This window comes from Schistocerca piceifrons, chromosome 4 (assembly GCF_021461385.2).
Source record: "Schistocerca piceifrons isolate TAMUIC-IGC-003096 chromosome 4, iqSchPice1.1, whole genome shotgun sequence".
NCBI classification, from domain to species: domain Eukaryota; kingdom Metazoa; phylum Arthropoda; class Insecta; order Orthoptera; family Acrididae; genus Schistocerca; species Schistocerca piceifrons.
In genome coordinates, this window is record NC_060141.1 from 241,122,290 (window position 1) to 241,137,591 (window position 15,302).

At 41.6% G+C, this 15,302-nt stretch overlaps 1 protein-coding gene across 3 annotated transcripts in view; it reads left to right on the forward strand.

The window, feature by feature from the left end:
• LOC124796284 (negative elongation factor D) overlaps positions 1-15,302 on the forward strand; it is a 192,341-nt gene that overhangs the window by 49,795 nt on the left and 127,244 nt on the right. For all 3 annotated transcript variants that reach the window (XM_047260402.1, XM_047260401.1, XM_047260403.1), the window contains exons 5-6: positions 2,147-2,256; positions 11,205-11,314. In XM_047260402.1, the coding sequence (XP_047116358.1) occupies positions 2,147-2,256; positions 11,205-11,314 (220 nt within the window). The remainder of the gene's footprint in view (positions 1-2,146; positions 2,257-11,204; positions 11,315-15,302) is intronic.

The following is a 15,302-nucleotide window of genomic DNA, read 5'->3' on the forward strand; positions in this document are numbered from 1 at the left end:
TGCTGGGCAGCATGCAGGGGCAAAGTGAAGGGAGGGAAGGGTAGCTGGGTGCAGTCGGGAGGTTAGATGGGGGGCAGGGGAGGGGGGAGGGTGTGGGGGGTGGTTGTATGTGGAGAAGGAGAGAAGTAGAACGACTTGGTGGAATGAGGACTATGTAGAGCTGAAATGGGAACAGGGAAGGAGCAGGATGGCTGAGAACAATGACTAACGAAAGTTGAGGCCAGGAGGGTTACAGGAACATAGGATATATTGTAGGGAGAGTTCTCACCTCAGCAATTCAGAAAAGCTGGTTTTGGTGGGAAGGATCCATATGGCACAGGCTGTGAAGCAGTTGTTGAAATGAAGGGTGTCATGTTGCGCAGTGTGCCCACAAACGGGATGGGTCTTGTTGGTTACCATGCCCACACAAACTGCAGCACAGTTGTTGCAACTTAGCTTGTAGATTACATTACTGGTTTCACAGGTAGCCCTGCCTTTGATTGGATAGGTGTTTGTGACCATGCTGTTAATAGTACCTTACCTGCATTCCTGTTTTCTTTTTATGGCCGAATTAGAAGAGAGGATATAAAATGTAAATTGTACAATGGCAGGAAAAAACATTACGAGTAATATGTTAGCATCAAATGTAGATTTAAGTGTTAGGTGGAGTCTTTTTCTGAAGGTATTTGTCTGGATTGTAGCCACATATGGAAGTGAAACATGGACAATAAACAGTTTAGACAAGAAGAGAATAGAGGCTTTTTAAATGTGATACGACAGAAGAATGCTGAAGGTTAGATGCAGCAATCACATATCAAAATGAATGGAATTGTAGAGACAGAAATTTGTGGTATATCTTGGCCAAAAGAATGGATCAGTTGATAGGACACATTCTGAGACATCAAGGGATCACCGATTTAGTATTTGAGGGAAGTGCTCAGTGTAAAAATTGCAGAGGGAGTCTAAGAGACGAGTACAGTAAGAAAATTCAGGAAGCTGTATATTGCAGTACTTATTCGGAGATGAACAAGCTCATGCAGGTTAGAGTAGCAGGGAGAACTTCATCAAACCAGTCTTCAGACTGGACAAGAACAACAACTATTATTACTACTACACCCTTCAAAGGGAAAGTAAGCTGTTTAGTGGAAACATTTCCCAGCCAAATTCGAAAGTGTGTTGCTCAGTAGTTTTGCAATATATGAGTAGCTATTACAAAGGTAAACAATGGTTGGTATTCAGTAGCATCCATAAGATTTTGCCTTCAGAATCTACCCTAGATCCCCAAATTTTTCACAGATAAGGTAGTGGATCTACATGCAGTATGAAGACTTGTATGAGGAGGAGGTTAATCCTCTTATCTCCCAAGGATATAAATTCCTAATAGTTATAAAATTTCCATTTTATAAATATTTAATAATACTTTATGGTGTCTGATTTTCATTGTTTTTAGTAGAATTTTAACACACATGAAATGAAAAGTAAAACACCTACAGCTGGCACTTTTGCATTTAGTTTATTTATGCAATCAGTTTTGTTGTTCCATTACATTATATTCAGGCCCTGTGACCAACGCAAACTGCAAGGAATCCAATTTTGTGTGCAATCATAACAGGTAGCTAACAGGAGGCAGTAACTGGTGTCTGCAGTTCTCTGGTTTACATGACACTATCCGTTTGTTCGTAAATCAACAACTGTCAGAACAACATTGAAATCAGAGTGTCCAAAGATGGAAATAAAAGTCTTTGGATGTTCTTGTGTTGTACTGACAGTCATTGGTTGATGAACAAAGGGATAGTATCATTGGAACCAGAGATCCATGGATACTGGTTACAAAATATTGGCTCCTGTTATGACAGCACATGAGACTGAAATCCTCCCTGTTTAGTTTGGTCAAGGGGCCTGAAGGTGGCATAATGGAACTCCGAAACTGGTTGCATAAATAAACTAAACAAAAAAGTAATGGCTGTAGGTATTTTGGTTTTCATTTCATACTGAACTGCAGGAGCCCTGATAACCATCCATTACAAAGATTTATAACATATTGTTTACAACTGGAAACTTACTTGAATAAGCTGTTTATTTTTTCCATTCATCACTGATATTATAAGTGTTAAAAAAGCTTTGAATTCAGTTTTAATCTTCAACATTTTTTTTATATAATTGACAGATATTTTCAGGCTGGTGGAAACCCAGAACAGGTCATTGAGCTGCTTTCTATCAATTACAGTGCTGTGGCTCAGATGGCAAATCTTCTAGCTGAATGGTTAATTACTGCAGGTAAGTTCAGGATACCACATACTGCCTATGTTAATTAAATGATGGAGTACCAGTGGTTCAAACAAATGTCATAAGAAGGCACGTTATCCACATAAGGTGATAAGCCAAAGCATTATGACCATGTGTTTAACCCTTTAACTGCTCTGGACGTGTTAACGCGCGCGCCTTTGTCTCTGTGTGCTCTGAATGTGTTGATGCGCGCCACCTGTCCTTCTACCTGGTACTCTGAATGTGTGTACGCATAGACACGTTCAGAGTACCAGGTAGAAGGATTCGTGGCTCGCATCAAAACATTCAGAGCACACAGAGACAGGTACAAAGGTGCACACGTTAACATGTCCAGAGCAGTTGAAGGGTTAACAGTGTATTGGTCTACATTTGAAATCCAATACAGCAGCAGTTCTGCATGGCATGGATTTGACAGGTCATTGGAAGTTTTTCGGAGATATGTAGCACCAGATGACAGCGCAGGTCGCACATTCCCCATAAATTATGGGCTGTTGTTTGTGGGCATGGAGCTGTTGCCCAGCAGTGTCTCGGATGTGTTCCATTGGGTTCAGATCATGCAAATTTGAAGGCCAAGACATCTGGATGAGTTCACTGTCATGCTGCTCAAACCACTGTAGCACAATTCTGGCCTTGTGATATGCACTGTTGCCTGTTGGAAGACACCATCACCGTTGGGCAAGAGATCAAGCAAGAAGGGGTGCAAAGGGCTTGCAATAATGTTCTTGTAGTCTACAGCTGTCGTTATGCCTTCAGTTACTACCACAGGTCCTATGGAAGATAGATGAATGCATAATACTGTCTATGTTGACCTGTATCCATGGCATGGTGTATTGTTTTGATCAGCTGTTCCCCTGGATGGTTACTTATCTTGACCACCAACCTGGTGTAACAAGAAACCTCATGCATCTTACCATCCGACATTTCGATTGATCCGCAGTCCAGTTATGATATGGTTGGGTGGAAACATGTCAGGCTCATCTGTTGTGGAGCCCCATATTCAGCAGTGTGTGCTGAACAGTGGTGCTCTGTTGTCAAGCCCCCGACCTCCATATTGGGTGAAGAGGTGTGGTGTCCAACACCTTCTTGTCTACTTGTGGTTTCGCTACCCTCCAAACACTTCCAATAGATGCTTATGACGTAAGCACATGAGCAGGTGACCAGTTTTGCTGTTTCAGAGATCCTCATTCTGAGGTTAACTGTCTCCTGAGAAGTCTTCTATAACTGTAGTAAAATGTTATGATAACCACAAGTGAACTGCGTCAATAATGAAGAAAACTATACATATTTATGTATGTAAATGTGCTATCAATAATGAAATATTATTTTGGAATAAGAAAACTCTCCACCAATACTTGTTTTGAACATGAAAAATATTAGTTATAAATACATTTTTGTGTAACAAATACAATTACTATGAATAACAAAGACTGTGAGTATGTTATGTCATGGAATTTCTATATAATTGCAGGATAAAGACTTGAATGAATAAAATGATCACTCTGGTGTCAGCCCTCAAACCTACTAGACACTTTTGTACGAGGGTGCTTCTGAATGCATGATTTTCTTAATTATACACTCCTGGAAATTGAAATAAGAACACCGTGAATTCATTGTCCCAGGAAGGGGAAACTTTATTGACACATTCCTGGGGTCAGATAAATCACATGATCACACTGACAGAACCACAGGCACATAGACACAGGCAACAGAGCATGCACAATGTCGGCACTAGTACAGTGTATATCCACCTTTCGCAGCAACGCAGGCTGCTATTCTCCCATGGAGACGATCGTAGAGATGCTGGATGTAGTCCTGTGGAACGGCTTGCCATGCCATTTCCACCTGGCGCCTCAGTTTGACCAGCGTTCGTGCCGGACGTGCAGACCGCGTGAGACGACGCTTCATCCAGTCCCAAACATGCTCAATGGGGGACAGATCCGGAGATCTTGCTGGCCAGGGTAGTTGACTTACACCTTCTAGAGCACGTTGGGTGGCACGGGATACATGCGGACATGCATTGTCCTGTTGGAACAGCAAGTTCCCTTGCCGGTCTAGGAATGGTAGAACGATGGGTTCGATGACGGTTTGGATGTACCGTGCACTATTCAGTGTCCCCTCGACGATCACCAGTGGTGTACGGCCAGTGTAGGAGATCTCTCCCCACACCATGATGCCGGGTGTTGGCCCTGTGTGCCTCGGTCGTATGCAGTCCTGATTGTGGCGCTCACCTGCACGGCGCCAAACACGCATACGACCATCATTGGCACCAAGGCAGAAGCGACTCTCATCGCTGAAGACGACACGTCTCCATTCGTCCCTCCATTCACGCCTGTCGCGACACCACTGGAGGCGGGCTGCACGATGTTGGGGCGTGAGCGGAAGACGGCCTAACGGTGTGCGGGACTGTAGCCCAGCTTCATGGAGACGGTTGCGAATGGTCCTCGCCGATACCCCAGGAGCAACAGTGTCCCTAATTTGCTGGGAAGTGGCGGTGCGGTCCCCTACGGCACTGCGTAGGATCCTACGGTCTTGGCGTGCATCCGTGCGTCGCTGCGGTCCGGTCCCAGGTCGACGGGCACGTGCGCCTTCCGCCGACCACTGGCGACAACATCGATGTACTGTGGAGACCTCACGCCCCACGTGTTGAGCAATTCGGCGGTACGTCCACCCGGCCTCCCGCATGCCCACTATACGCCCTCGCTCAAAGTCCGTCAACTGCACATACGGTTCACGTCCACGCTGTCGCGGCATGCTACCAGTGTTAAAGACTGCAATGGAGCTCCGTATGCCACGGCAAACTGGCTGACACTGACGGCGGCGGTGCACAAATGCTGCGCAGCTAGCGCCATTCGACGGCCAACACCGCGGTTCCTGGTGTGTCCGCTGTGCCGTGCGTGTGATCATTGCTTGTACAGCCCTCTCGCAGTGTCCGGAGCAAGTATGGTGGGTCTGACACACCGGTGTCAATGTGTTCTTTTTTCCATTTCCAGGAGTGTATATTAAGTTTTTCCCAGTATGTGTATAAAAAATATTTGTCCTTTTAATCTCATTTTTTCTCCCTCCATGTGAACATAATTAAGTGGAAATAATTAATTATCGCTAGAATTCAAATTTTATCGTTGGCCATTGGCCATTCTTTTGTCATAATGACACATTTGCAGCCATTACATGCATTATAAGTAATCTCATGGTTTTTGGGCTTCACCCACAAGACAATAAGGAAAAAAAATACTTTAAATATGTAACATTGAGAGTAAAAGCACAGCTACGTAGATGATTATATCGTGTGTGTCTCTCTCTGCAACAATATTTATTTATCAGGCATTAACTACTATAGTTTTAGACAAACCATGTGTATTTTTGATCTAGTAGTGTGTGTTGACAACATAAGTAAATTGTTATGGCCCAACCTAGTACCTTTACTTAGAATTATTTACCTATGTAGCAACATTCATGATTGTTAGCGTATATTTTAGCTGCTACTATGTGTATGCAAATTCCTTACCACATCACTTGCGTGGCACCAATTTCGTGTTGGGCAATGACTGTAACATTTTTTTCACATCAATATAAAGAGATGCTAGGTAGTCCAAGAAATATGTGGTTTGAGAACCATAGTTACAAGTGCTACTCTGATAAGAAGAGATGGGCACAAAAGAGGAATTTGTGGCTGTCTGCATCAAATCAGTTCGAATTTTTTTTTTTTTTAGTGGGGGGGATTTGCAGTCTTTCACTCCTTAATGCTTGTGTATTGAATAAGCAATGGCAGGAATAAAAGAAATGTTCAGAGGTAGGTTTTAAGTTCAGGATGAAAGGATATCAGTGATAAGATTAGGTGATGACATCGCTATCCTTAGCGAAAGTGAGGAACAATTTACAGGACCTCTTGAGTGGAATGAACAGTCTAATGAGTACAGAATATGAATTTAGAGTAAACCAAAGAAAGAAGAAAGTGATTGGTAGTTTAGCGATAAAATTAACATCAGAATTAGTGACCATGAAGTAGATAAAGTGAAGGAATGCTTCTACCTTGCAAGCAAAATAACACATGACAGGCAGAGCATGGAGGGCATAAATAGCAAACTAGCAAAGGTGACAAAGACATTCATGGCATAAATAATTCAACTAGTATCACACAACAGGCTTAGTTTTAGAAAGAGATTTCACTTCCATACACAGTGTTGAATGGAAATGAGTCACAGACTGTGGGAATAGTTCCAAATATGTCTTGTTATTGATGTGGTTGAAAATCTTCTTCATTGACAATGCTTGTAATACATTGCTCTGAACTCTTTCTTGCCCCTCCATACAGTGTTGAAAGCTCTATGTAGCACCTGTCAAAACATAGGAATGCATATTGATGAACTCCATCTGCCACACGTTACTCAAGGAGTACTTCAAACAAATAATAAAACACAAAACAAATATTTGAACTAATGCAGTATGTCATATACATTCACTTGTGTGCAAAAAAAGATGAAAGTAACTTTTACATGATGTGACACTGTCAAGTAATATAGCCCAATGAAACTTGGACCACACATAGAAAGAAATGCCGCAGTATAGTACAGAGGTAACTGAAAGAAATTTGCAGTGAGACAAACAGATATAACACTTTTGTTCAATGACAACAATTACTCTGAAGTCAACTGTGATTTATGATGGTCCCCAGAACATTCAAAAAATGGGACCTGATTCTTAATAAGGTATGTGATCGCTCCAGGTGGCAAAGCGTGTTCTGCAACATGCACCTATACTGACCACAAGATTGGTAAGAAGTTCTTGTGGCAGGGCATTCCATTCCTCCACCAGCACAATTGACAACTGTTGGATGGTCAGTGACACATGTGGACGTGCTGTAATACATCTCCCAATGCATCTGACACATTCTTTATGGGATTTAAGTTGGGAACAGGTAGGTCAGGCCATCCATCGAATATCCTCAGCCTGCAATGTTTGCTGTGTTCGTGTATTGTTATCCATAAAAATGAAGCCAGGAGTGAATGCACCCCTGAAAAGATGTGCATTTGGAAGGAGAAGAGTGTCACAATAACATCAACTGGTGCATGTGCTGTATTAAAAGATTTGGAGGTCAGTGCACCCATGCAACATTATGCCCCCCCTCCCCCCCTCACACACACACACACACAGACACACACACACACACACAGACACACACACACACACAGACACACACACAATATGACATCTCAGCCCCCAAAACCATCAATGTTCCCGTGTGCATTACTTGTTCCCACCTATTGCCTTACAACAGAACATCCAGCTTCATTACTCAGACTGAATCTGGTCTTGTTCAAGAAGAGCATACAACTGCACTCCTAGGTAAAGTCCCTTTACTCTTGGCACCATCGCAAATGATACTGCCGATGTGCAGGTATCAATGGAACATGACTTCAGGGCATTGGGCAGAGACCCTTCCATGCGGTCGCCTGAAATTGTGTGCCTTTCAATTCTGCTAAATGTGGTTGAATGGCACCCATTATATGACGTGAGTCCCGTCTAGCGTGTTGCATAATGCAACAGTTATCTACTGCTGTGGTTGACCACTTCCTCTCATTCGGACAGCAATGCCTGTGGTTCCCCATGCACATGAAATAATGCTGTGAGCCATACCAACCTCCTGGGGTACACTCGTCATGCCTCATCCTTCTTCTGGTTTCCCAAAGATTCTTCACCAGTGAAGAAGTCATCCAAATGTTGTCTCCAGGTGGTGTTGTAATGACCACTACCAACACAGTGCACTGTAACTGCCTGCTGATGGGTACACTCCCCCCCCCACCCCCCACCTGATTCTTTCACTTGCCTCATTTTGCATAGCCAGCCACATTTGGCACTGTAGTCACAGTGACCTCATGTTGTGTGACATCCAGCTATCTGTGCATAACTGGGAATCTCTGGCAACATGCTCCCATCCTTTTTCCTTTCACAGAGTTGTTAATATGTTATGTTACTTTATCTATCTGGTTTTGCAGAGCAGTGTATAAATAACATGCTTCTGTAGCAGTTAACTATAATAGAAATTATAATCAAATTATTTTATACACATTTGTTCATTTATAAACATTGATTATATAGAAAATTTCACACCCCTAAGGTTTATGGGAAAATTTCCTAATTTAATTCAGCCAAATTCTCTACCCTCACACCAGATAAGAAGAGAATTGAAATCTTTGAGATGTGTTGCTCTAGAAGAATAATGATAATTAGTTAGACTGATAATATAGGGAATGAGGAATTTCTCTGCAGAATCAGTGAGGAAGAAGGGAAGCAGGAAGAAAACTGACAAGAACAAGGCCAAGGTGATAAGACAGAGGGACTGATTTCCTTGGTAGCAGAGGGAGCCGTAGAGAGTAAAAACTATAGGGGAAGATAGAGACTGGAGTAAGTCAGGTAAATTTCCATGAAAGAGTGGTATCTTTTTGTAGTGTCTTCATGGTTGGTAACTTTATGACTTCAAGGATCATATAAAAAAATTTCAGCAATGTACAGTTCATTGTCGACATCTGTCTGAATTGGTCAGTGTGATGACTGCAGTTAGAAATGTAGAAAACAGATTTGCATGCTGTTATTAAACATTTTCATTTGAAGGACTGTGCAGCCACACAAATCAAAACAGATTTGGATGAAGTTCACATGGACTATGCACCATCATTGAAAACCATTTGCTTTTGAGTTAATGAATTTAACCTTGATTGGACAAGCACTGAAGATGAGCAACACCCTGGCTGTTCAGTTGAAGAGACCACATTTGAGACCATTGACAAAAACCAATGCTGTACTAATACAAGACTGTTTAATTAAAGTTTGTGAAATTGCTGAGGTTATAAGCATCTCAAATGAGTGAATGCATAATATCCTCCATGAAGAATTCGCTATGATGTTGTTGTTGTGAGGTGGATGCTGTGATTGTTCAGTCAACCAAAAATACATCCGGCACAAAATTTCAGCACAATGTCTGGCTATTTGTAATTGTATTCTGTGACACTTTTTCACTGGTTTGTGACTATTGGTGAAACATGGGTTCATCGTTACACACCAGAGTCAAAACAGCAGGCAAGAAAATGGACAAAGATTTGTAAAAGTGCATCAAAGAAGGCAAAGAACATTTTGTCAGTTCGTAAAGTGAAGGCCACCATTTTTTTGGAATTTCTGAGGAATAATCCCCACAGAGTGCTTCGAAAAAGGCGGAACTGTAATTTGAACCTGTTATGCTTTGTTATATGATTGTTTGAAACTTGTGCTGTTTGAAAAAAAGGCCAATTGGATACGTAAAAAAGTGTTCTTTCACCGGATACGGCACCAACCCACATGTCAGTAATAACAATGACGGAAATGCATGAATTGGGATTTGAATTGGTTCCTCATCCATGCTGTTCACCAGACTTAAGCCCCAAGTGACTTCTTCCTATTCTGTAACTTTAAACTTTGTCTTGGTGTAAAGAAATTTCATCAAATGGGGAAGTGATAGTTGCAGTCAATGAGTATTTTGCAGAGTTTGACGCAACCTATTTGTCCGATAGGATGAAAAAGCTGTACACTGATGAGCCAAAACTTTATGATCACTGACCAGTACGAGGTTGTACGGTGTGTGATGGTGTTGAGGGTACGTGACTCGGTAAGAGAAGTATATGAGCAAAGCAGAGACAGATTGGTAATCATTCTAGCAACGATAAGTGGCGTAGTTGTTGAAATCCACCGACTTAAGCAATTTTGACAAAAGCGATTGTTGTGGTCCAGTGCTTGGAAGCGAGCATCTCATAAATGGCAAAGCTGGGCAGCTGTCGCATGCTACTATTATGAGCACCTATGGAAAGTAGTTGAAGAATGCTGAAATCATGGGTAGGTGACAAAAAGTCGGATGAAACTTCCTGGCAGATTAAAACTGTGTGCCCGACCAAGACTTGAACTTGGGACCTTTGCCTTTTGTGGGCAAGTGCTCTACCATCTGAGCTACCCAAGCACGACTCACGCCCCATCCTCACAGCTTTAGTTCTACCAGTATCTCGTCTCCTACCTTCCAAACTTCAAGAAGTCGGATGTCCATATCTGAATCCGATGAAACCCAACTGGGCCGCTGTCGGGTCCCAACTCCTTGCCCTTAAACCACCAGCCGTAAATTATGGGAAGTACATAACATGTGTAGGCATCCGGTGCCACTAACCTGTTTAAACCTATCAAGTACTCGTCGACTTCATGGCACTCGGAATCCTGCTGGATTGCGTTCCTGAGGCAGACCAATACACTTTTAAGTTAATGGTCATAATATTTTGGTTCATCAGTGTATTTCCCTCAAAGGAAACTGTGTTGAGAAGTAAGGTGAGTCGTTTGTGAAACAAACATTTTTTTCCTTGCTTTTTTACCAGACTTATCAAATCACCCCTGTGTGTGTGTGTGTGTGTGTGTGTGTGTGTGTGTGTATAAAACACCACAAAAGACGTTTCAACATACAAAGCTAGTTTTATACACACCATCCACAAAAATAGGACCAGCTTGATTGGAATAAAAGATTTAAAGATATTGTACTTTTCACAAGTGTGGGAAGCACACGACTACAGTAATAAGCAACCAAAAGTCTGTAAATCTTTCCTGTTGCTACTGCTCACATTGTATATGCTCCATTTTATGTAGTCAGACACAGAACTGCGCTACATCTTTCTTGATTATCAAAGGGCATGTCTGAGGATTTCTTAGAAATAATGTTAATCATCTTGTTATTTTTGAAGTGAAATGTTGGGTTCTCTTAGGTGACTGAAACATTTCCAAAGTAGCACCCATGCTATGGATTACAGTGATTAGATGTGGTTGATGAATATAATTTTGTATGACTTCCTTATCTGTACAGAATCAGGAATATAACATTGTAATGAGTTGTGCTGTTGTTTCAGAAATAAAGGCTAACAGAGATTTGTTTTTTACAGGACTAACAGTTACAGACGTTCAGGCAATGGTAGAAAATCATGTAAAGGATATGATACTGAAGACATTTGATCCAAAGAAGGCGGACACAATATTTACGGAAGAAGGTGAGGTATGTATGGTATTTTGTGTTACCTCTTTATGCTTTTTTGATGGTAATTGCATAATTTTAAGATGGAATTTTTCTTCCTAAGTACATTCCTCTCCTACTTCAGTTTTGATATACAAATAATGGAAGGAGTAATAGTAACAACTCACCATATATTTGAGGCTTTGAGCGCTCAATAAGCATGTAAATGAAACTGAAAGTGATGCTGCTTCTTCAGGCCATTGTCCGAAAGCTTAGCAATGTTTTCACGCATGTTTTGGTGCCTGTTGACGACTCGACACCACAACTACACAAGGCGAGTAGTTGCTTTATTCTTTACATTATTTATATTCCACAAAGAACTTTGCATTGCCCTTCTTTGATTATTATTCTTTCTAATGGCGCAACTGGTTAAAATAATAATTAAAAAAATGCCTCTGCATCCAGTACAACTGATTCATCACTTCTTAAGAGGGATTTTGTATCAAATAACATATGGAGGAGGACAAAAAAAGGGGGGCAGGAAATTTGTCATAACATCTTTATTTCTTAATATTTTTTATACCAAATTTTGATCACCTTCAATGTATTCTCCATTGACCACAATACACTTCTTCAAAAGATACTTCCATTGTTGAAAACAGGTTTTAAATTCACTAATTGCCTTCCAGCGATTTTTGTTTTACTTTCTCCCCAGTGGCAAAATGTTTTGCTTTTGTGTCCCTTTTGAGGCTGGGGAACAAAAAGAAACACAGGGGGCTAGATCCAGTGAGGAGGGGGCTGGGAGTGGACACTCGGTCTCCTTCCGGTTTTGGTCAAAAACTGCTTTACGGAGAGGGCAGTGTGGGTCAGCGCATTGTCATGATGGAAGAATCAGTTGACTGTGCACCAAAGATCTGCCATTTTCTTCTGGATACTCTCCCCAAATCTTTTCAAAACTTCCAAGGAAAACTCCTGGTTGACAGTTTGACCCAGGGAAATGAACCTCATATGCACAACACCTCTGCAATCGAAGAAATTTGATATTTGACTTCACTTGGCGAGTTTGTTTTGGGGTGAGGAGAACCACTTGTTTTCCACTGGCTTTGCTTGCTGCTTTGTTTCAGGGTCGTATCCATAACACCGTGATACATCACCAGCAGTCACCTCGGAAAAAAATTCAGGGTCTTCTTTGAGCTGATTTTGAAGCTCAAAACATGCCTGAAGTCGATGCTCCCTTTGCTGCCTGTAAGGGGGTGAGGAGCAAATTTAGGTGCAACCCTTCTCCTGTGTGAATCTTTGGATAAAATCCTCTGAATTGATCTCCATAATATTCCAGACATCTCACAGACTTGACCAGTGGTTCTGTGATGGTCTTCATGAACGAGGGCATTGATTTTCTCAAAGTTTTCGTCAGCTCTTGACGTTTAGGAGTGTCCTGAAAGGGGTTGGTCTTCAATTGACATTTCTCCATTTTTAAAACATGAAAACTACTCATAGACTCTAGTTTTACTTAGGACAGCATCCCCATAAGCAGTCTTAAGCATTACAGTAGTTTCTGTGGTCGATTTCCCCAACAGGAAATAAAATTTCACAGCTGCGCGTTGCTGTCGACAATCCGCCATTACGTTTTCGCTGATATGGAAAAAGTTGTTAAAAAAACACTATCATTGGCAAACCGATGCACTCACAGCGACACAACTTCACACACTGACTCAGGTGTCATGACCATAACGGACTCTTGGTCAAACAGTGGATTCCCCCACACTCCCTCCCCACTTCAGCCCAATTCCCGTTTCTTTTGGATCCCCCCTCGTAACATAAAATAAACGGGGTTTTTAGAACATAAATCAAAGTGTATTTCTAACACTTGTAATAAAATCGGACTCTGATATGCTTGCACCATTACTGGATTCTGACAATAAAGATCGTTCTTGAGAAATTGTTAGAATCAGCATTGTAACAGTATCTGTTCCCTAACCACAAAATTTTTTTACTTTTTTCATTGGCTGATTTGATATTTAAGACTGAAATTATAATGTTATCAGCACATAATGAGCTCCTTTGAGACCGCCACTCACAACGCAGGAAGAAGATGACTGGGTCGACTCTTATTATGTTACCAATCTGTATCCAATACACTAAGGCCATGCTCAAAAACACAACTTTAAGTGAAATAACTTTTCGTTTATATGAGAAAAGATATGAGTTACATTTGTGTACACACAGTCAGTGCTGTGGTGGTCCAACAGAAAAGTTGTGTTGCTTGACAGAAAGATCGTTAAGCCCTATTGACAGGTTTTTGACTGTCACCGAAAAGTTGTGCAACTGTTAGCTGACAGCCATATGTAAAAGGCCATGTACTGGTGGGCGCATACACATCACTAAACAGTCGATCCAGTATCCTTCAGACACTTTTTAACAGTCAGAATGGAAAGTCACATTCTATGTTGAAGCTCTCAATATTATGGGAATTGCCACTGACTAAGATTACTGTTGGGGGAGAGGGAAATATGGCAGTGCTACATTTAAAATGTGGGAGTGTTCATAGTGACAAAGAACTATGAAGAGGGGCATACTCAGAAATTGTATTTGTCTAAGTGGATCTAGACCTCTGGTAGAGGACTGGAAATTTAAAGCTAAAATACAAAGCCTTCAAATACCAGGTGTAGAAGTATGAAACTGGAATTTCCCTATAGATGGTGCCGGCCGTCAGTGTAGGCCTGTGAGACCGCTTCTGCAGCACCATCTGCTTCATGTAATGACTGATGACAAATGTCAGCATGCAGTAACCCAAGTTCCATACGTCGGTATCTGTTTCCAACCCTTAAACATTTCCAGTGTTGTGCCTATGAACTACGATTTATGGACAGCATCGGTTTTCTGTTATCATTTGAAGAAAACTGCTACAGAATCACATTGAATACTTGTCGAAGCTTTCAGCAAACATGCTCTTGGGAAAACATGGTGTTTCGAGTGGTTCAAAAAATTCAAAAGTGGCGATTTTGATGTGAGAAATGACGAGTGTGAGAAACCACTGAAAAAGTTTGAATTCAACAAATTACAGGCCTTATTGGATGAGTTGATACTGAAACTCAACAGGAACTCGTGGGACGATTGAATGTGATGCAGACAGCCGTTTCTCTTTGGTTGAAAGCTATGGGAAAGGTGCAGAAAGGGGTCCGCACGAACTGAATGAAACACAGCAAGCAAAGTGAAAGACTATTTGCGAAATGCTGCTTGCCAGATACAAAAGAAAGTCATTTTTCCATCGAATAGTGACAGATGATGAGAAATGGATATATTTTGACATTCCTACGCATTGTAAATCATGAGTGAATCCAGGTAAACCATCGACATCCACTGCAAGACCAAATCGCTTTGGAAAGAAGGCAATGCTCTGTGTTTGGTGGGATCAGAAGGGTGTCATCTATTGTGAGCTGCTAAAACCTGGTGAAACCGTTAATACTGATTGCTACTAACAGCAAATAATCGATTTAAACGGAACATTACTTGAAAAACGACCGGAATATGGAAAAAGGCAACACAGTCATATTGCTCCATGATAACGCCCCATCACACACAGCAAAATGGGTCATGGAAACGATTGAGGCATTCATTTGGGAAATACTAGAGCGTGCAGCTTATTCTCCAGACTTTGCTCCATCCGATATCACCTGTTTGCATCAATGGAACACACTCTCAATGAACATCGCTTCAGTTTGTATGAAAATGGAGGAAAATGGCTCGCTGACTGGTTCACTTCAAAAGAAGGAATATTTTTTTTTGGCATGGCATTCTTAGCCTGCTGGAGAGTTGAGAGAAATATATAAATAGCAATGGAGATTATTTTGGATAAAATGGTATTTATCAGTTTCAAACAACAGATGTGTAGTTATTGCAACCAAATTCTGGTTTTATACTTCTGCAGTCCATCCCCCAATAGCTGAATGGTCAGCACGTAGGAATGCACTGCACCCCCCTCCCCCCGTGTTCAATTCCTGGCTGCAGTGGGAGATTTTCTCCCGTCAGG